This window comes from Lissotriton vulgaris, chromosome 3_1, assembly GCF_964263255.1.
Source record: "Lissotriton vulgaris chromosome 3_1, aLisVul1.2, whole genome shotgun sequence".
In the NCBI taxonomy this organism is placed as follows: domain Eukaryota; kingdom Metazoa; phylum Chordata; class Amphibia; order Caudata; family Salamandridae; genus Lissotriton; species Lissotriton vulgaris.
In genome coordinates this window covers 1,757,689,240-1,757,710,323 of record NC_141689.1, presented here as the reverse complement: position 1 = coordinate 1,757,710,323, position 21,084 = coordinate 1,757,689,240, and the positions used below count along the sequence as shown (strand labels likewise).

General features: G+C 43.2%; 1 protein-coding gene across 1 annotated transcript in view; it reads left to right on the top strand.

The window, feature by feature from the left end:
• Nucleotides 1-21,084, top strand: part of FAT4 (FAT atypical cadherin 4) — a 376,496-nt gene that overhangs the window by 300,684 nt on the left and 54,728 nt on the right. Inside the window, exons 9-10 of the mRNA XM_086962185.1 lie at nucleotides 3,038-7,387; nucleotides 17,906-18,010. Coding sequence (XP_086818311.1) covers nucleotides 3,038-7,387; nucleotides 17,906-18,010 — 4,455 coding nt within the window. The remainder of the gene's footprint in view (nucleotides 1-3,037; nucleotides 7,388-17,905; nucleotides 18,011-21,084) is intronic.

The window sequence follows — 21,084 nt, the reverse complement described above, 5'->3', positions numbered from 1 at the left end:
GGCAGGATTTTTAGGTGGGTGGTAGATCACGGATCAGTTCATGCCACGATCTTAGGTTGAGTGAGGGTTCTAGTCATGCCACCATTGTGGATCAGTGACTTTCTGGCACACCACAGTTGCACATTTCAGGTGCAAGAGCTCAGGCAATGTAGTGTCATGCCTTGACAACTTGGGCACAGCGGCTCAGGTCATGCTACATTTGCAAACTTCAGTGCAGCAGCTCATGCCATGCTGCATCTTTACAACTCAGGCACATCAGCTCAAGTCCTGTTGCAACATCACACTTAAGCACAGCTGCTCAGGACATGTCATAGCCTCATGTTTCAGAACAGTGGCCTAATACATTCCGAACTTCACGATGCCTGATGGGAATCGCAGGGGATAGGCAGGGATAAACTGACACCAGGGTATGCAGTGCCTTGAAACTCTCAGGGGTGAGTAGCGCGCTTCACCAACCCCTGATTGATAGTCCACTGTGGCTTTAGACCAAACACACTGGGGTTCAGATGCACCACAACACACTTCTCCTTGACAGTCACTCCTGCTGCATGGTTGGCGTGCTCCTTTGTGCTCTCTGCAGGCAAGCTGACTTTTAGAAACTTCAGGATAGGTGTTTGCTTCTTCCAGCAAGGGGTAAATTCAGGTGGTTTCCCATCACCCCTAGGAAGCTGCTGTCAGTTAGACACCAGCTCTAGTTGCACAGAATACTCTGTGGATCACTTACCTACTTGGCCATAGAGAACTTGGAACAGGAGCAACAAGTGGGTCAGCAGATCCCACTTTAAACAGCCAAAGCAAACAGGAGATATGGATCTAATGTCTGTTTTTTCAGAACTTGTTTGGGGTGGTTCTCCTTTCCAGTGTCCTCCCCAGGGAGCTCTCCAGAAACAGCCTTTGTGTAGAGTGATGGTTCTCACAAAAAGGTACTCCCTCAGCCTGGAACACCCACAAAAAAAGAGGTACAAAAAGGTGTGAGGTTTCTGTACCAGGCTGTCATCAGCCAACTGAATTAGTGTTACCAAGGAAAAACAACACACTGGGCCTCACCTAGCGATCTCCTTTACTATGCACAACAGAGTCTGCAGTCCCACCCTTCTCCTATACTATCTAACAAACAGTAGAAAGACTAATAAGCAGCTCCTTCCTCCGCAAAAGGCTAATTGAATTTCAAAAGTAGACTTGTCTTCCCTCCCGGTCTTTCACTGTACTCCCTCCTGCTTCATGAACACCAGAAATACACTTCCACTGTCTTGAGAGAAAAACATACCTCAATCTTGTCCTGCAAGTCAGGCCTCTATTACCCTAGTTCACTACTACACAACATACATGTACCAAGCTGGAGATACACAAATATGGTTTGTTAGTGCTACGATCCAGGTCAGTGCATGGAAGTGGAACTTTATATGGTTGTACAAGTAGGCCTCCACTCCAGTGATACAGATACAAAGGGCTGGTCACAACTGTTGATTCACTAAAACATGGTGCCCTGCAACCACTGATTCATGTACTAAACCCATTACAGGGACAGGAGCCCACTGTTGATTCAGAGAAGACACCATTGTGATCCCTATTGGTCCCACAAGAGGTCCAGGTCAAGAGATAGGCGTAGGCTTCTGCACACATACTAGATTAGTGTGATGCTAGGGCCAAAATATGAAAACTGGATACCAGATACATGCAGTTAGGCACTCAGGGAAGGGGACCACAACTGTTCACCATGCCGAGGATATTCCCATCCCAAGAGGGAGTAAATGGATATATGAGTGCAGGTTCACTTACTGTGAAATTGTTCTCTCTGTACTAAGATATTTTCTTTCCCGTCTTCTAAATGAGTGGAACTCTGATCGTCTCAATTCTAAATAACACTACTACACCTTTCAGTGTGTTACACTTACATGTGTGCCAGTATAATTTAGTCCAAAAACAACAGTAATATGCAACGATTCGGATTCAGGGAGAAGGGTGATTGGCATTATTTGTATTGCTGATTAGCACTTAATGGTAAATCATACACTTACAGGACGTTTTAGACACATAATAATTTCCAGCCTAATGAATGTAATACATCCAGGTTAGGGATTAGTAGGTGCTATACAGTGACTAACTGTGAGATAAAGACATGCTAGAAAACATTTTTCAAACGGTTGCCTTTGCTTCTAACATATTTCAATATAAAGGCATGACTGAGTGCAATACATGTGATGTCCTTAAGTTTTTCACCTATGCCATGCCGGCAGTGACTTAACTCCCATCTGTACAGACACAAATTCTTTTTTTAAAAGAACAGGAAGAAAGTTTCAGTTTGTTGAAGATATATTTAAGCTTTAGGTAAGCAATTGGTTACATGGCCCTCACACCAAGGAGGTGCAATAGCATATAGAATTTTTTTATGGATATGTCTACATCCACAAATATTAACCAGCGCAGTCAGTAATTATAACTCTCGAAGGGCGAGTGCGAACTGGGATACTTCTTGCTTTGCTCGCCTTAGGAGCCATCAGCTAATGGTAAGGCAGCAGCAGTCTAGACCAAGTACTTGCTCCCCTTTTGCTTACCTCAAAATGAGTTCCCTCTGTGTGGCATTGTTACCCAGGCCCTTCTAAGGGGATTGTGGATGTAAATCAGAGACCAAGGACTGCTGTACCATGAATACAACTTACTGTGCATTCATGGCTGTCAGCAGTGAGGTGCAAAGTGATTAGCACAGTCCCGCTTCAAGAATAGTCACTAGCTGGACAACAAGCAGCACCATTAGCTCAGGTCGTTTGACCTGTAGGACATTTGTGCTTCTGCCCATAGGCAGGCAGTACACTTGATGGCAGAACATTGTTGTGCTCTAAGAGCCTTGCAGGTACATGTGTCATTTTGTAGACCATGTGATGTTGATATTTTCCTTAATGTGTTGTGTCAATGCACAGTAATAACTCTATGTAATATATGGAGGTTTTCAAATTAGTTGTTGAGATTCATAAAACTATGTTACCTTTCCAGAAAACAATACATACAACTAACTCTGTTCCCTCTTTCTTTTCTGCAGATTCCTTCGTGTTTGCTGTAACGGTGACTGATGCAGATTCAGGACCGAATGCCGAACTGCATTTCACCCTCAAAGACAGACACTCAGAAAAATTCCACATTGATCCACAAAGAGGTGCAATAATGGCTGCTGAATCAATCTCAGGAACCTCTGAAATTACGTTTGGTGTGCATGTAAGAGACAGCGGGCAGAGTCCCAAGACAGACAGCACAACCGTGACTGTAAGGTTTGCTGACAGGTCGCTGTTCCCTCGTGTCCACATTGCTCAGCAAACATTCATGTACCCTGAAAATCAACCAGTTGGCACTGTTGTTACCACAGTCTCTGGTTCTGCATCTAGAGGGCGATCCTTGTCTTTCTTCATCGCTAGTGGAAACCATGGCAACACCTTCCATGTTGACCAGCACACAGGCCAGATCTCCATCGTACAGCCTCTCGACTTCGAGAGTACACCAAAGTTTGTCATCTGGATTGAAGCCAGAGACATGGAGTTTCCTCCTTTTTCTTCATATGGAAAATTGGAAGTTACTGTTGTAGATGTCAATGACAACAGCCCAGAATTCAATAAAGATCCTTTCATCGTGGAAATAATGGAAAACCTTTCGCCACGTAAAATAGTAGCTGTCTCTGCTGTGGACAAAGACAGTGGTCCCAATGGCCAACTAGACTACTCAATCATTGATGGCAATAAGGAGCACTTTTTTAGTATAAATCGGGGCAGTGGAGAACTAAGAAGCACCAGACCTCTTGACAGGGAAAAGATTGCACAATACACACTTACTGTCAGGGCTTCAGACAAAGGATCTCCTTCATTGAGTAGTACAGCCAAGGTACTAGTTAATGTTCTTGATGAAAATGACAATGCCCCCCGGTTCTCACAAATCTTTACAGCCTTGGTACCCGAGAACGCACCTCTGGGTTATACAGTTACACGAGTCACTACATCAGATGAAGATGCCGGTGTGAATGCTGTAAGTAGGTACTCTATTGCAGACTCTAGCCTACCATTTAGCATTAATCCCACCACTGGAGATATTACAGTCAACAGGCCACTAAATAGGGAAGATACTGAGCGGTATATTATCCGGGTTTCTGCGCATGATTCAGGGTGGACAGTAAGCACAGATGTCACCATATTCATAACAGATATCAACGATAATGCACCACGATTTAGAAGGCCTTCCTATTACTTAGAATACCCTGAACTTACAGAGGTCGGATCAAAGGTGACACATGTTGCTGCATCTGATCCAGATGATGGACTGAACGGCCAAGTGTATTACTTCATAAAATCCCAGTCTGAGTTCTTCCGCATAAACGCCACCACTGGAGAGATTTTCAACAAGCAGCGCTTAAAGTATCAGAACCCCAGTGGATCAAGCAACATTAATATAAACAGGCACAGCTTTGTGGTAACAGCTTCAGACCGAGGAAGCCCCCCTCTAATGAGCGAAACTACAGTGTCAATCAACATAGTGGACAGCAATGACAATGCTCCAAAGTTCCTTACCAAAGAATATTTCACACCAGTGACAAAAAATGCAAAAGTAGGGACAAAACTCATTAAAGTGACTGCCGTGGATGACAAAGACTTTGGGCACAATTCTGAGGTGGAATACTATATTGAGAGTGAGAACCTTACAGATAAGTTTGCCCTGGACCGCCAGACAGGATGGATTTCTGTGGTAGCACCTCTGACTATGGATTTGAATAAACATTTCTTGCTTAAAGTAACAGCAAAGGATAAAGGTAATCCTCCTCTCTCATCAGAAACAGTTGTTCAAATAGTTGTAACAGAAGAAAATTTGCATACACCCGAGTTCTCTCAAAGTCATGTAAGCCTGACTGTTCCTGAGAGCTTTACGGTGGGAACGGTACTCAGGACGATGTCAGCAAGGGACAGGGATGCGGCTATGAATGGAATTGTCAAGTATAATATTTCCACTGGAAACGATGCAGGCCTCTTCACTATCAATGCAACCACAGGAGCACTTATTCTTGCCAAACACCTTGACTATGAGATCAGTCAGAAGCATGACTTGACTCTTAGTGCTGCTGATGGGGGGTGGGTAGCTAGAACAAGCTACTGCATTGTCACTGTGCATGTGGTTGATGATAATGACAATGCACCAATATTTGATCCGGAAGAGTATTCTCCTAGTGTTTTGGAAAATGCTCCTAGTGGCACAACTGTTATCAAACTCAATGCAACCGATGCAGATTCTGGCCCCAACGCAATAATTGCATATGCCATCCAATCCTCTGATAGTGACCTCTTTGTTATTGATCCGAACACCGGAGTGATCACGACTCAAGGCTTCTTAGATTATGAAACAAAACAGAGTTATCATCTAACCACAAAGGCTTTTAATGTTCCAGATGAAGAACGATGCAGTTTTGCCACAGTCAATATCCACCTGAGGGGAACAAATGAGTATGTGCCACGCTTTGTTTCAAAGCTTTATTACTTTGAAGTGTCTGAAGCAGCCTCCAAAGGCACCGTTGTTGGAGAAATATTTGCAAGTGACAGGGATATGGGAATTGATGGGGAAGTCCACTACCTTATCTTTGGAAGTAGCCGAAAGAAAGGTTTCCGGATTGACAAGAAGAGTGGACAGATCTATGTATCTGGTCCCTTAGACAGAGAAAAAGAAGAAAGAATTTCTTTGAAGGTTCTTGCAAAAAATGTCGGTAGCATCCGCGGTGCGGACATAGATGAAGTAACTGTAAACATCACTGTACTAGATGCCAATGATCCACCCCACTTTAGCACTGAGCTCTACAATGTACAGATCAGTGAAGGTGTGCCTCCTGGCACCCATGTCACCTTTGTAAGTGCCTTTGATTCTGACTCAGTGCCCAGCTGGAGTAGGTTCTCCTATTTTATTGGCTCTGGGAATGACAAAGGTGCCTTTGCCATTAATACCCAAACTGGTCAGATAACTGTGACTGCAGAACTGGATCGGGAAACTGTCCCTGTATATAATATGACTGTCTTGGCTATTGATTCCGGAACACCATCAGCCACCGGAAGTGCCAATCTGTTGGTTACGTTAGAAGATATTAACGACAATGGGCCCACCCTATCCACCACCCAAGGAGAAGTGATGGAAAACACTCGTGCAGGAACACTTGTGATGTCACTTCAGTCATCTGATCCAGATCTTCCCCCAAACCAAGGGCCATTTACTTATTACTTGCTCAGCACAGGCCCTTCTACCAGTTACTTCAGTCTAAGTCCAGCCGGCGTGCTCTCCACAACCAGGGAAATTGACAGAGAGCAAATTAGTAACTTCTACTTATCAGTGGTTACCAGAGACTCAGGCATTCCCCAGATGTCTTCAACTGGAACAGTTCATGTGAAGGTTCTAGATCAGAATGATAACCCATCAGAACCGAGATCAGTTGAAATATTTGTCCACTATTTCGGCAATATATTTCCAGGAGGAATATTGGGCAGTGTTAAGCCTCAGGATCCTGATGTGCTGGACAGTTTCCGATGTTCCCTCACCTCAGGTATTACAAGCCTCTTCAGTATTCCAGGTGGGACTTGTGATCTGAATTCCCAAGCAAGGTCCACTGATGGAACATTTGACTTAACTGTGCTTAGCAATGATGGTTTGCACAATGCCGTAACTAGCAGCGTTCGAGTTTTCTTTGCCGGATTCAACAATGCCACCATAGACAATAGTATCCTTCTCCGTCTCAATGTGCAGACCATCAGGGACTTTTTGACTAACCACTATCTCAGTTTTCTGCGCATCGCAAGTTCACAGCTTACTGGGCTGGGCACGGCTGTGCAGCTCCATGGGGTTTATGAGATTAGCAATCGAACTTTTGTCCTGGCTGCTGTCAAAAGAAACAACAATCAGTATGTGAATCCCAGTGGAGTCGCCACCTTCTTCGAAAGCATCAGGGAAATTATTCTCAGACAAAGCGGTGTATGGATAGAATCTGTGGACCATGACTCGTGCGCTCAGAATCCCTGTCAAAATGGCGGAAGTTGTGTTAAAAAGCTTGCTGTGGGTCCTGGTTTGAAAAGCCATGAGAGCATCCCGGTCATCATCGTGTCGAATGAGCCCCTCCAGCCATTTATGTGTAAGTGCTTGCCCGGATACGACGGTAGCCTGTGCGAGATAGACATTGATGAATGCCTGCCATCGCCTTGCCACAATGGTGGGACGTGCCACAACCTGGTGGGAGGATTCTCATGCAGCTGCAATGATGGCTTCACTGGAATAGCCTGTGAAAGGGATGTCAACGAATGCCTCGCCAGCCCCTGTAAAAATGGAGCCATCTGCCAGAACTTTCCAGGAGGTTACAACTGTGTCTGCAAAACAGGATACACAGGTACGGTCACTCTCTTTTAAATGAAAAATGTCTTCTGAATTTAAGTATTATTACATAAAGTGATTTCTTAAAATCTGCCAGTCAGTGATCAGAATATTTTGTTTGCAATGTTGTTATTCTCAATGCTTTTATGTAAATTAGTTGACCTAAATGAGATGTTAAGTGAGAAGCAGACAATACATTAATTGTGCACTAACAAAACATGGTTTTGAAGCAGATGTTGTAACAGAGATACGTAACAGAGCCTTCACTTGTCCACTTAGGACATTTTTTGAGCAAGTTTTATATATACAAATATGCTTTGAATGAGTATTCCTGTTAAGCATTCCTGAAGCTAGCATGAAAACCTAAAAGCACTGTAGTCTCATTAAACAAAAGTGTTTTCAAATGAAATACAATCTATTTTAACAGGATTGAATAACCATTAAATAAAAAACATCAATATCATCTTGTATAGTAAAATATATTAGTAGAAGAAAAGTTGTCAAATACGTTATTTCAGGAACGGTTTGGTGATCGATTTCAGAACAATTTTGTTTTTTAAATAAGACTAGCCCTGTCAAATTCTATGGCTTATTCTCCAGCAGTAAAACGTACCAAGACAAAGGCAGGGCATGAATTGCCAATCCATACCCTTTAAAATAAAATTGTATCCGCTATTGTTTCTCTTTTCACAGTCGTTATCTCCCTCCATTATTGCTTTCTTGACTCTTTCCATTGTATTCCTTGCTGTGAGAGAGTACATGGGTTATTAGGAGAATGCGTTCACGTGTCTTGAGTTGTTGTTTACAATTGAGCGGTTTTCCTTCGTTCTCAATCTATGCTGTCAAACTAATAAAGAATCGGTAAAATAGGAAATCTTTCAGTGTCCCTTGAAGTAGATCAGTTGAGTTTAAATATATGTCAAATGATTACTCTTGGGTGCCAATGTCCCTGTGCTTGGGGGGTAATTAAAAGAAACAATTTTATAGCGCTATTTTCGCACAAAGAAGGTTTGCACTGAATGTGCCAGAGAAGGGGTTTAGAAGAAATTTCTGGGCCCATATTTTGGGCCAGCCCAATAAGGTCTTTTTTGTCAGCTACATTGCTCGCTCCTGGCTTCCACTGTTGTTAGAAACTTTGGCCGACATTAGGATGGCGAGCGGACTTTGTCCACCTGCCATCCTATCGGAAATAGGGACCGCCCGCCATAAGGGCAGGGGTTCCGATGGTGGTATTAGGATGCGCCCGCCACAGTGGCGGGCACATCCAGCATTCCGACCATTGGGGCAGCCAGTGCACTCAGCACCGCCCGCCACAATGGCAGGAAGGCATGCTGTGCACTCCCATGCACAACATGGCAGGCACTGCGCGGTGTCTGCCGTGTTGTCCATGGAACTGCTAGGGGGACCATAGGTACCCCCATGTGCGCCCCCAACCCCTGGAGTACTTGGGGGCCCGCAACGGGCCCCCAAAGCAGACTCCGCATGCCTTTCTGTGACGGCATTGCTGCCACGGAAAGGCATTGCTAAATACCCATTGTAATATGGCTGGCGGTGTCTGATAGACACCGCCACATATAAACCCGTTTCCTCCCTGGTCGCAAGGCGACCGGGGCGGAAAAGCGCGGACGGTCTTTCCGTCCTCCGCGGACCCCCCATCCATACTAATATGGCTGGGGGTCATTCCGGCACGGATGGCGGGCGGATCGCTCCCACCAGGCCAGCGGGTAGCCACCGCCTGCCTGGCGGGGGCAATCCCCCGTCCTCCTAATGGGCCCCTTAGTGTGAAACCTTTTGGGACTTGTTTGCTGGCATGTGTACTCACACCGCAGGTTCGCAAATTATATATTATTTTACTCTCAATGGTACAACAGTTTTTCTTTTCCATTAATGCGCATAGAACCTCTCTTTTTCACTTTCACCTTTATTTATTACTTGAATCCACTTTTCTTTTTAGCATTTACATTTTCCTGCACCTTTGATGTTATGAACCTGTTGCATTTACTTTCACTTAAAACACTCTCCTCTGTGCACTTGCAAGCTTCTTTGCAAGAACTGTAACTATATCCCTCCTTCTTCCCCTTTTTTAAAGGGGGAGGGGCGTGTGAACTCCCCCATATCAATCACCTGCAGGACGGACACATCTCTTAGGCCCATACTATTGGTTTGTGACAAATGGTATGTGTGCTGCATTCCCTGACATTTCAACTATTTGTTGCCTGGTTCTACTTCTCAATTCACTGCACAGTGGAGTGATTTATTTTACATAATCTCAACACATTCCAAAAAACGTTCTTAAAATAATGATCTACACCTTGGCTAAGTCAAATATGTGTATACTTAAGAGATGCTTCACATCTTGGAGAGAGGGAAACATTGGCGAGGAGATGTGGGCGATGGTGTGACCATAAAGGGGGAGAGGTTCTCAGGGGGGCTGTTTTGTAGTGACATTATTTTGGCTTGCACTTCCTTTTAATTGTTGTTTCCAGTGGCCATGGTGACTCTGCTCCTGATAGGAGGGCTGGGCAGTGTTGACATTTCTTCGTCCACCAGTTAAAAATCCACAATGATCTTTACATTGGAGGTTACCTTATCAGGTCCTGCAGCATTAGTGAGTCTGTCTTTTCTACAAGAATCCTTTAGTCAATCTGCATTTCTGACAATATACAAGACGTTTATTTGTGTATCACTCTAAAAAATGTGTGGTCTTATCTTGTCCATGATAACTTTATCTGAAGCAGTACATTATGTTCCACAGCAACTCCTTGTTCCATCGTTGTTGATTTCCAAGTGTTTGTGTTAATGACCTGTCTTGTGTCCTGAATCATCTTTTTCAAGTTGTTACTTCCCACTGTTGTCATCAGTGCTTTGGACTTCACAAGCTGTCCTCTGGTTAGTGTACTTTACTGACCAACACCACCCTACATGTTACCTCCTTAACTTCCCTCCACTTTGTTGGTAAAGGCCCTTGTATATTTGAGAAGCCTTGACTCAATTAACCGTTCGGCCTGTGGTTGATGTTGATCTCCTTGCGGCTCCCTCTTTTGCCATCTACCTGATCTGCCCTTTAGCTACAATTAACGTAGTCGTGTATGTTGACCTTGTCAGAATTTCATTTGTTTGGACTTCTCTTCCTCAAGCCAATGCAGTGTTCTTGAAACAAGGTTGAGATTACTGGTTATTTTCCAAAATTTTCAGTCTTTTTGCCGCTCTCCTATTTTGCTGTTGTTTGCCTGGTCTCAGGTCAAGGGCTGGCTTCTGCTAAACCTGGGGACAGCGCTGGATGCAAGGTATGATGACTGGCATATTATTGAGTAGAGTGTATCAGTGCAACACTTTATTGGTATAGGAATTAGTCACTAGGAGTGTATCTTTCAATAGTGCAACTATTGTAGTGGCACGGGGCCTCAAGGGTATGACCAGATTATTAATATACTCGGAGTACACCTAAATAGTAGAGATGTGGGGGTGAGCAAATGAAGTGACGAGTCTAGCTTTTCACTTGTACAATGGTGGGCATGAGAGCGGTATTGGCGGCGCTTCATGTTTTTCACTGTATTTTATTCTGAGAGTTGCTTCTATGGAAGATCAATAGACAAAGGCTCCCTCCAGAATATCCTGTTCCTCAATTTGCATTCTATTTGTTATTTTAAGTACCCCATCTTTTTTATGTATACTTGAATAATGTATTTTCTTTACTTAAAAAACATTAAGGTAGATTTGAGTGACAAATGTACTTTTTGTAAAGATCTATGTACATCCAGAAGTTCACAAAGTTTCAGCCTTTTATGGAGACACTTTTACCTTTCTAAGCACATCCATTTTGAAGACGATGAGAGAACTGAGGCACCGTAAATAATGAATGTGTAGGTTATGCGTTCCGGTTTTCAGTTTCTGCTTCTTGTGCATCCCAGTGGAGTTGTTTGAGTATTTTTCTTTTTCTTTTTTTTTAATTGTAATAATCAATGGTTGTCATTGTTTACACTTATTTGCTCCATTAAAAAAGTAGTGTTTTGCCTGTGATTATATAGAAATATGCTTTTATTCCCTTGCTTCTCTGGTTTATTCCTCTTTTCAGATCTGCCTCTTTTCTGTACTGCTCCTAACTCCCTTCTTGATACCTTTTGCTTGAATTGAATCTGTCATGTAAGGTTTCATTGTTTCTCTCACCCTCGTTACTGTCTCAGTTCCAAGCTCTTAGATTCCTCTTTCCAGCTGCCCAGTCCCACAGTGTGTGAAGGATGCGCATGGATGCCTGGAGATATGTCTGCCCCTCATTAAGATGTGATTACAGTAGATAAAAGTTTAATGGTGGTCATATAACACATTTACTCTGTTATTCAGACAAATGACAAACATCTGCTGAATACACATTTTCTAATTAGGGCATGGGGTACATATTGTGAGATGCTCGGTCCTCCATTACTGGAAGCCAGTTCTCACCCCGTCTCAGATGTCATGAATGGACACGGCTGAAACATATATTCTCACTACATGATGTGGGCCAATTCTTACTCCATCTTTGTCATATACAGAAAGCTCCTGAGGAAATAATATGCATGCTGTTAGCTACATACCCTTTGGTAACAGTAAGCTGTCCTGCTGTATAAAACAACAGCTGAGATAGTAAAGAAACTTCTTGACCACAATATGCCTTGAAGTTTTTGCATGCCCCGTTCACACAGTGAAACAAAAGTCAGTTTATTCGAAAGCCAGCACAAAGACCTCTAAAGCTTGACTTTTACCAAGAGTGTTGTCATTTGTTTATTTGAAACCAAGAAGGGGGCTGTGCACTCTGCTCTGTTCTAGTGTATTTCCTGTCTTGGGGCGAATAACATGCACAGCTCAACATGATGCCATGGAATGTAGTTGTAGTGGTGTTTATGGGTAAGGCTGCCAAGTGTCAAGTCTTTGTATCAGCACCATCAGTTTGAAGCTTCAGTTCGACATGGAGAAAGTATAAATTACTGTTGAACTTATTGAATCAGGAAATGCATCATGAATGTCTTCTACGTTGGTAATCAGTCGCAAACAGATCCATACACCTGCTTTTGCTGAAATTATGTTTTGGCTGAAATTGTGCTGCCTGAAGAACAAAATAGGAAACACAGAAATGGTTGCCATGTCATATTTTCAAGCTTTAAAGTGTACAGCTTGATACACTGAACTGAGACCCTGCTCTGAGCTAGTTACAAACCAATCGGCCACTCTACAGCAACATGGAGTGAACAGTGAGCCAAAGCCATGTGAATTGAACGGTGCTCAAAAACAAGAGTGTTGGTAGTTATTCTGAGTCCAAGGAGCTTGCAGAGGTCATATTATGTATTACCATGGCCTGAGTGAGTTAAAGCAAGATGCATATTTCACAAAGAAGTGCTTGGAGGTAGGCGAATATTGCAGGGGAATGTGGTGTTTTCCTGCTTCTACTGAAAGGCAAATATTTTCCTCTGTAGTGTTTATCGGTTATAATCTGTTGTAACTGAACAGTGTTAACCCTAGTTATGCACCAACTATCAACTCATATGGCCAATTATAGTTTCTAACATACGATCTAACACATTCATGGTCCGTAGACAGCAGTTTACCCACTAGATCATATTTCCGCCAACAGGAGTATCTCTAAAACCAAAAGCATCTCCTACACATACCACTATGGTGTGTAGGGTTGGGTTGAAATTAAATAGCAGAAAAATTACGTTATTGGAACACATAATTAGAATTCTGAAAAATGCATTTAATAGATTTATTTTTCATTATGTGTTTTTTTCAAATGTTTCACAATTCGAAACACAGGGAGATAAAGTGTTGTGGCCTGAATCCATAATTCTTCGGTCATTGGAGAAGTGTGGCTCACTGGTTAGAAGCGGCAGACCCTGAAGCAGAGGTCAGGCCCGGGACCAGGGTTCAATTCCCGATGCGGCAGGATCTTGGGCTCAGTGTCTGCGGACTCGATAATTCTCGCCTCGGTGCCTACTCTAATCATGGGTCCCACTCTGCAACTCTGGGCAATAGCTTGCTTAATCTCCACAACGGCCCCAACAGCGCTGGGATGCCTGGCTTCATCTTGGGGGTGCCCAGGAGTGGGCACTTCACAGGGAAAGCCAGGATGGGTTCCACAGCGGTATGCGTACAAGCGCTTTGAGACCCCCCCTGGGGGTGATATGTGCGCTATACAAATACAAAATTATTATTTGTTGAAGCCTAGACTGCAATCTTGGTTTCTGGATCATAAGTTCAGCTTCTGTACCAGTAGATAATATATCACTCAAAACACTTTTCTGATCTGTAATTATACTCAATCTGGGTTCCTGTGTTTTAGGCTTGGAATACAGTTCCCTTCATCTGTTTGGGGAAAATGTAATTGGAGAATCCAGAACACTGCCAGTGCACATTGTGTGCATTTGGTGTTTTGTATCCTCAACCCTACTTGGGCTTCTTATTTTGATTTGTGATCCTGCAGTTTTACCCTGCAAGGGTATGTGCTTTCATCACACACCAACTGCTCATTACCATATATTTGGGAAGCAGATATCCACAGGATTCATATAAGAATAAGTTGGGGTAGAAACCTCCAACCCTTGGCATGTCCTCTAGCACCCAGTGCTTAAATTGAGCTGGTGGGTGCCATTGGGGGCCACAAGCACTCATTTTTGGGGACCAGCACTTATTTTTCATCTTCAAAGATTTCCCAAAAGCAAGAGAGGGAAAACACACAACAAAGACATGAGGAGGAAGAGAAAGACAGAAAAAAGACCACAAAAGAAGAAAGCAGGAGCCTGCAACATTGAGATAAGAAGGGGCCTAGGTGTGCCTGGGAGTGGATTAAAGAGGCCCTGGGGAAGATTCAAGACTACCCATCCTTAGTATTCGGCGTGCTGACTGAGCGTAGGCCTCTGATCAGAGCTTCGGGCATCAGCACTCATCATGTTACAAATGTATCACTGCTGGCACATCTAGCAGCGTCTTTGCTCCTATTGGCCTCGTGGGGCTTGAAGGCTGGGGCTAGATCCCTGTTTATGTTATGTAGATAGACTGCTTGAAATGAGCCAGAACCATAGCCACGCATAAGAAGGTATTGGGGGACAGGCTTTGGACAATGAGTCAACCCTATCACCTCATTTGGGGTTGAAGCATGCAAGGTTTTACGGGTGTGCGTGAATGTTTATGATTTCTATACTACAAACCTAGCTGCAAGCAACCAAACACTACTACAAGACGAGAGGTTTACCACCGTGATTTGAGTGGTGTTGGTGTTCACAAAGGTGAGAAAGGAGGTAGAGGATCAACGAGAAGATGTGGTGGAGTGAGATTTACAGTAATAATTTGGGAAGAGGATGTGGGTTTAATACCTGAGGTGGGAAATTCACTTCCGCTCGAGTATAACAGTGCATGGAGGTGTTGCTTGAAGATGGGGAAGGGATGGACTCTGCCAGATGTGGCTCTAGGTCATCAGAGCATTGCAGGAAAAGGCGCAGGTCTTGTCTTATACTTCCTGCACTGTCTGATCTCAGTCTGATGGTGATACTACTGCAGCAGTGGAGATGGGAGTTCCACCCAAGAGATTGATCCTAGGTGTTGCAGGGTGCTTGAGCTGACCACTTTGAGGGCGGTGCAGCAGGTTTAGAACTCGCTGATCTAGAAATTTTGCAGCCATTGCCATTTTGGTGAATCATCCATGCAGGTTTCTCTGGCACGCTGGGTTCACTCAGAAAAGCTATTTTCTTTCATGGGAAAACAAAGGGGAAATTCTCCATTCACTTACCGTCATCATTTTTACGCAAACTATAATCAAGCAGTGTCTGAAACAAACTTACCTTGCTAAATTTAACTGCAAAAGAGTGCTCTATTTTTGATTAAATACCTTCCCACTGTCTGTCAGACGAATACTGGGAGGAAGCGCTGTTGGAGAAGATGAGTAATTGTGTATTAAATAGAAAGTAGTTCATGCTTGCTCAATCTCTTGCCCCAGACGCATTGAATTACCTTGTTGTCGTAGAGTGGAAATAGTCAGGATCTTAATTGAATGTGTTTTTTCGCAGCAGTGCAGTGCACTTTACTTTATGCCTATGGGGAGCATAGGGGTCTCTGCCTGTTGGTCTATTTACCATTGTAAATTTGGACTACAGAAGTCATAGATCTTTCTAATGGCTTTCCTTAAAACTGAATGAGGATGAGAGCTCTGTTGATTTAGTGTGTTTAGCCAGCTGCATTTGTAGTTCATGTTGGAGTAAAGATAGTTCAGCTGGTTCTGATGGATAGGATTTTAAAGATGGATGACTTTCCTTCACCATCATTAGCGTGAGCAGGCTGCTGCTCTTGTATTTCTTCTGGGCGATCAGTTTTTGTTTGGGAAATGGTCATTTTCCGTATAGAATTATACCCAGCGATTGACGTGGTTAGCCCATCCTACCAGTGAACCCCGAGCATTCTCTCATCCTTGCTTGGAGTCCATAAACAAGTGTTAGGCCCTTAAAAATGGAATTTTTCTACAGTTTAACAATAGAAAAGGACATCTCCATTCTGGAAGAGCATTTACCGAGCTGGTCTGCAGATAACGTTTTGTGCTCCAGATTTACAGCGGCTTAAGCAAAATATTATTTTGCTGCACTGACCGTGCATTTCAAAAATAGCCTTTTTCCCAGCCTTGTGTAGTATTTTGCCAACACCACTAGGTGGAGCACTGTGTGTTATTTATGCGTAAAAATATGTTTTAGCAACCAACTTTAGTGCAGTGTGTTATTGTTATCAGCTGAATGCTGAAGAGGCAGTATCTTTAATAGTATCCAACTAAGGTCCTGGAGTCGCTGGATCCAGGCTCAAATGTAATAATCACAATCATCTAGATGAGTTCCATTTAAATACTTTGTAAAAGTATTTTATGTGGTACCCTGTTCTCACAGCCTGCATTGGGCCCTCCTGCATCTTCTTCCTTCCTGCCTTTACTAGCCGCACGTCTATGAGTGTTTGTATGCAATTCTTCACAAAGAAGGAGTCTCAATAGAAGTGTACACTTATTGACTTAAGGAACAATGGCATGGACTTTGGTTCTGATGGATCCTGTGAGATCTTTCCTCTGAGCGTAAAGCCTATAAGGGGAAGCATGAAAGGACACATTAAGTACCTAACTATGTTCACAAGCCCCCCAAAACAACTATTACATTAGAAAAGTAAAACCCAGATTTTTATGTGTGGTTTCCATTGTGCACATCAAGAACCCTGACTGCACCACAGAAACTATGGCCCGCACTTGAGGTTAAGTAACCAGGGTTGCTTGAGGATCTATGGTAGGAAATTGTGACCTACCTCCTGGATAATGTACATTCTGGGAACCTCTTGAAAGGTAACATTCCCCTGCATGTGCCCCGAAATAGAGGCATGTTTCATGACAATCAGGTGATTCAGAATTTGTATGGGAAATCACCTGCTCTATTGACAAACACACCAGGAGCTATCTGTGTAATAACCCTTCATGTTTAGCTATTGAAATCCTTACCAGTGCTTATATCCTGTAATTTTTATAGACAGGACAATGTAAATGTAAATTAATACTTGTATAGCGCACTACTCACCCGCAAGGGTCTCAATGCGCTTGTACGAATACCGCTGTTGAACCCATCCTGGCTTTCCCTGCAAGGCCTCCACTCCTGGGCACCCCCAAGGTGGAGGCCAGGCATCCTTAGCGTTGTGGGTGCCGTTGTGGAGATTAAGCAAGCTATTGCCCAGAGTTGCAGAGTGGGACTCCATGATTGGAATAGGCACCGAGGCGAGAATGATCAGGTCCGTGGAATTTTGAGCCCGAGACCCGCCGAGGCGGGGAATTGAACCCTGGTCCTGGGCTAGACCTCTGCATCAGGGTCTGCACTCCAATCATTGAGCCACACTTATTCCAAAGATGGCCTCCCTATAAAAGGATAGCCCAAAAATGTATAAGATTGTTTTCATTTAGTATTTTTCCTGAGTTAAACATCCAATTGCCAAAATGTCAGGTATATGTTAAAAGAGTGAAGTCTTTTAAACCTCAACTGATTTCATATTTTAAAAGAAATCACTAATAACATTACTATTAACTTTTAATTGACTGATTAAAAAAAATTGTTTTTGTTTCCTTTTATTTTAATAGTGATAAAACGTACTATCTGTGTCATGGTTTGCTTGAATTGGTTTTCTAAGATGATCTATCTATCTATCTATCTATCTATCTATCTATCTATCTATCTATCTATCTATCTATCTATCTATCTATCTATCTGGCCGTATGTATCTCTGCCTATCAAATCTAGCAGTTTATCCCTGTTTGCCGGCCTGTCTAGTTGGCAATCTCTTTGTGTTTCTGTCCATCTCTCCTTTTGTATATTTCAGAACATTTGTCTCAATATGTATACCATTCACTCTCATTGTCTGTTGGTCTGTCTTCTATTATCTTTCTCTTTATCTAGGAAGCTGAACTCCACTCGTTTTCTGGAAATACTTAACTCAGTGTAATCATTTTAACAGCTTCTGTCCATAAATACCCTTCGCTCTTCCTTCTGCCCTGCAGGTAAAATGTGCGAGTCTGCCATCAACTATTGTGAAAGCAACCCCTGCTTCAACGGAGGGTCCTGCCAGAGTGGCATGGACGGGTACTATTGCCACTGCCCGTTTGGTGAGTGTATGCTACTGACCGCGTATGATTGGCGAGGGGGAGGGAGGGGGAAGGGCAAAAAAAATCATGGATATGGCTTTCTTTGAACATAATATTCTACAAGTTTATTGCCTTACACTTCGAATGATGTTACCTGTTCGTCATAACGTCTTAAATACTGTGATATAGAGAAAAAAGGCTGAAAGATCTGTGAAATGTCCACGTTGTCCCTTCCAGTAGACTAAGACTGCTTGTTGTGTGCTTAAGACTTCATTTTGATTCAACTATTTGGGGTGGGGTTTATGGCATCAATGTTACAACCTAAGAGATACAATTAGGTGGGTCGCGTGTGAAATCGATATAGTAGGGTCCACCCTGTGAGAACGAGATCTCTCAACTCTTGGCTAGAGGGTGTATGCTGTGGTTCTTGATGGTGTTAGCTCTTCAATGGCGACGCTTGCATGCAGTGACATAACGAGATAATAATAATAATGGTCTGTTTTTATACCATGCCATACCGTACAGCACCATATCGATTTCTAAGCACGGCAACTATCAGTTGTTACTATGAGAATGTAATACTCGTAATATTTGCTATGCTGAGGGATACATGCACTCTACAAGTAGGCCTGTTGCTACAATACAATAAACACTGAGGTTCTCTTTTGTGGTTTTGGAACACAAAACCAGCCAAACCCCTACGCACTCACTTCTAGAAACCATACACACCAAAGGGTACAGTTGAAGATTAGTATCCTGGATCTATAAAGCAATATTAGAACATACTGACATCTCCCTACAACACATCAGGGAACTCTGGGAGCCGGGCTGGACTGGCTGTATCGGGTATTTTCCCTGGAGGCCAGAGCATTGGGGCTGAATTTGCCGGTGTGGGAGCCAGTTTTGCAGCAGTGCTGCAACAGCGGCCCCAAGTAACAAAAGCAGCAAGTAAGTGTTTCCAGCCTTCCACGGCCAGGCAGTGCTTCCCCAGGCGCTGGTACGAGAAAATTGCCATGGCTGCTTTGGGTTCCCAGTCCAGCCCTGTCTTGGAAGCTGTCTCAATGTAAGCCTATGAGGATAAAGAATGGCACAAGGTCTTAGAATGCCCCCATAAGGTCTCTAGAAAAGCCTGTTTCAAATGTCTACAATTTAGCATTCTACACAGAGCCTATCTCAGAGACTAGAAGATTGGGCAACTGTATCCAGAAGCACAATCGGACTGTACTAGGTGCCATCACTCCCCACAGACTTTCAAGTCTTGTCTTTCTCAAGGCTTAGTGCATTTTAGAACATAATACAGATCCCAATTTCAGAAGTCATTGACTGGGAAGCCTAAGAAGATTGCTACTATGGAAGCCTGCTTGATTGACATGTCCCTGAGATCCTATAAGACTACGGTCACAAAGAACGAAATTCACAGACCTCCTACTCTTACTAGCCAAGCATAGTGTAATAATGCAATGGAAGCCTGCGCAACCTCCCAGCATATGGACATTGAAGGCAAACACTATTCTGGGCAGAGCCTGAGAGTAGGGCACTCCGTAGAGTAGAGAAGCAGCATTACTATGGGATGAGTTGGTAATGGGCCCGAAGGAACACAGAGATGCAGAGGACAAAGCCCCCTTGACTCCTCACTTCAACCACCCAATAAATTCACCAACTGGATCGCCAACTCTATACAGACATGGGGTCCTGTACACCCTAATTGGTCTTGGCACTGCTGCCCCCTTCTCTATTTCCCAGTGAACCTCATAGGCACCACCCACCCTGCACCACAACACATACCTTCTCACAAGCACGGCAGAGCTCCCCATTCAAACTGTTCCAACAGTATCTGGATGGAGAAAATCATGACGGAATCATAGCTCAGGACACTCCAGGAAGGGAGGGTGGAGTTGGGATAGTTTGGTTTACTGTATACTAATACACATGATCCTAAAGATCTGTGTGATGAATGTTTGTTCTAGCATAGGCTTGTTCTACTTGTATGAAACCTCGAAATCAATACACGTAAGACATCTGTAAAGGAACCCTGTTACATGTCAGTTAGGATTACTAACAAAGAAAATCACAAACAAAATGAATGTTTTGAAAAAAAAAGATTCCGAAGGTCGTGCCTTTCATATTATACTAGAGGTTCTTCCATCATCATAATTTACCAAAATGTGGCATGCTAGAGGGTTGGTCATCCACCTTCTAGTTGTCGTAAGAGTCAGGATGAATTGGGCTCCCTAAGCTGGTGAAAAACAAATAACACATACATTTTTTAATGAGAACACAAATTAAATAGGACCTAATTCAGTAGCTCTTAATCTTTCAAAAGAATAGTACACAGCCCTCATCCTGTGTTGTGCATTTTAATTGCAATGCCCAGCATTCTTAAATAAGTTTAATAAGTTATTCCATCACAAAGGTCAAATTGTTTTCACTTCATACCCTCACTGCACACTAATATCTGAGTGTGAATCATGATGTCAAAGTAAATATCAGATCATAAACTTAATGTTCCTGTGTGGCCCACAACAGCAAGGTAAGGTGTATCTTTATCCTATTCCCTATATGTGTGTGTGCCCGCCTATTGGTGCAATTGCAAATTCATATGTCATGTTGCACTGTTCCTTGAGTTTCATAGTAGTATTCTTCTGATTCTTCTGCAATCTATGCAGAATTCAGTGAGCATCTACCATGGGACAGGGTATATATATATATATATATATATATTTCTTTTCACCACCAAGAAATTATACTCGCACTCCTCCAGGAAATGATTTCCGCAGGTTTTATTTTGCCATTACAGCACACAGCACGATCTCGAAACGCGTACGTTGAAGTGCTGTGTGCTGTAATGGCAAAATAAAACCTGCTGAAATCATTTCCTGGAGGAGTGCGAGTATAATTTCTTGGTGGTGAATTAATTGTCAGGGAAAGCCAGTCCCTGCAACTCGCACCAGCTGTGTGATAGCGTGCCTTCTGTACCGGGATTGCTTTGGTGAGCAAAATATATATAAATATATACATATATACACACACACACACACACACACACAGTGAGCAAGGCGACTGAGTTCGCCGAAACGCGTCTTGTCCTTCAGCAC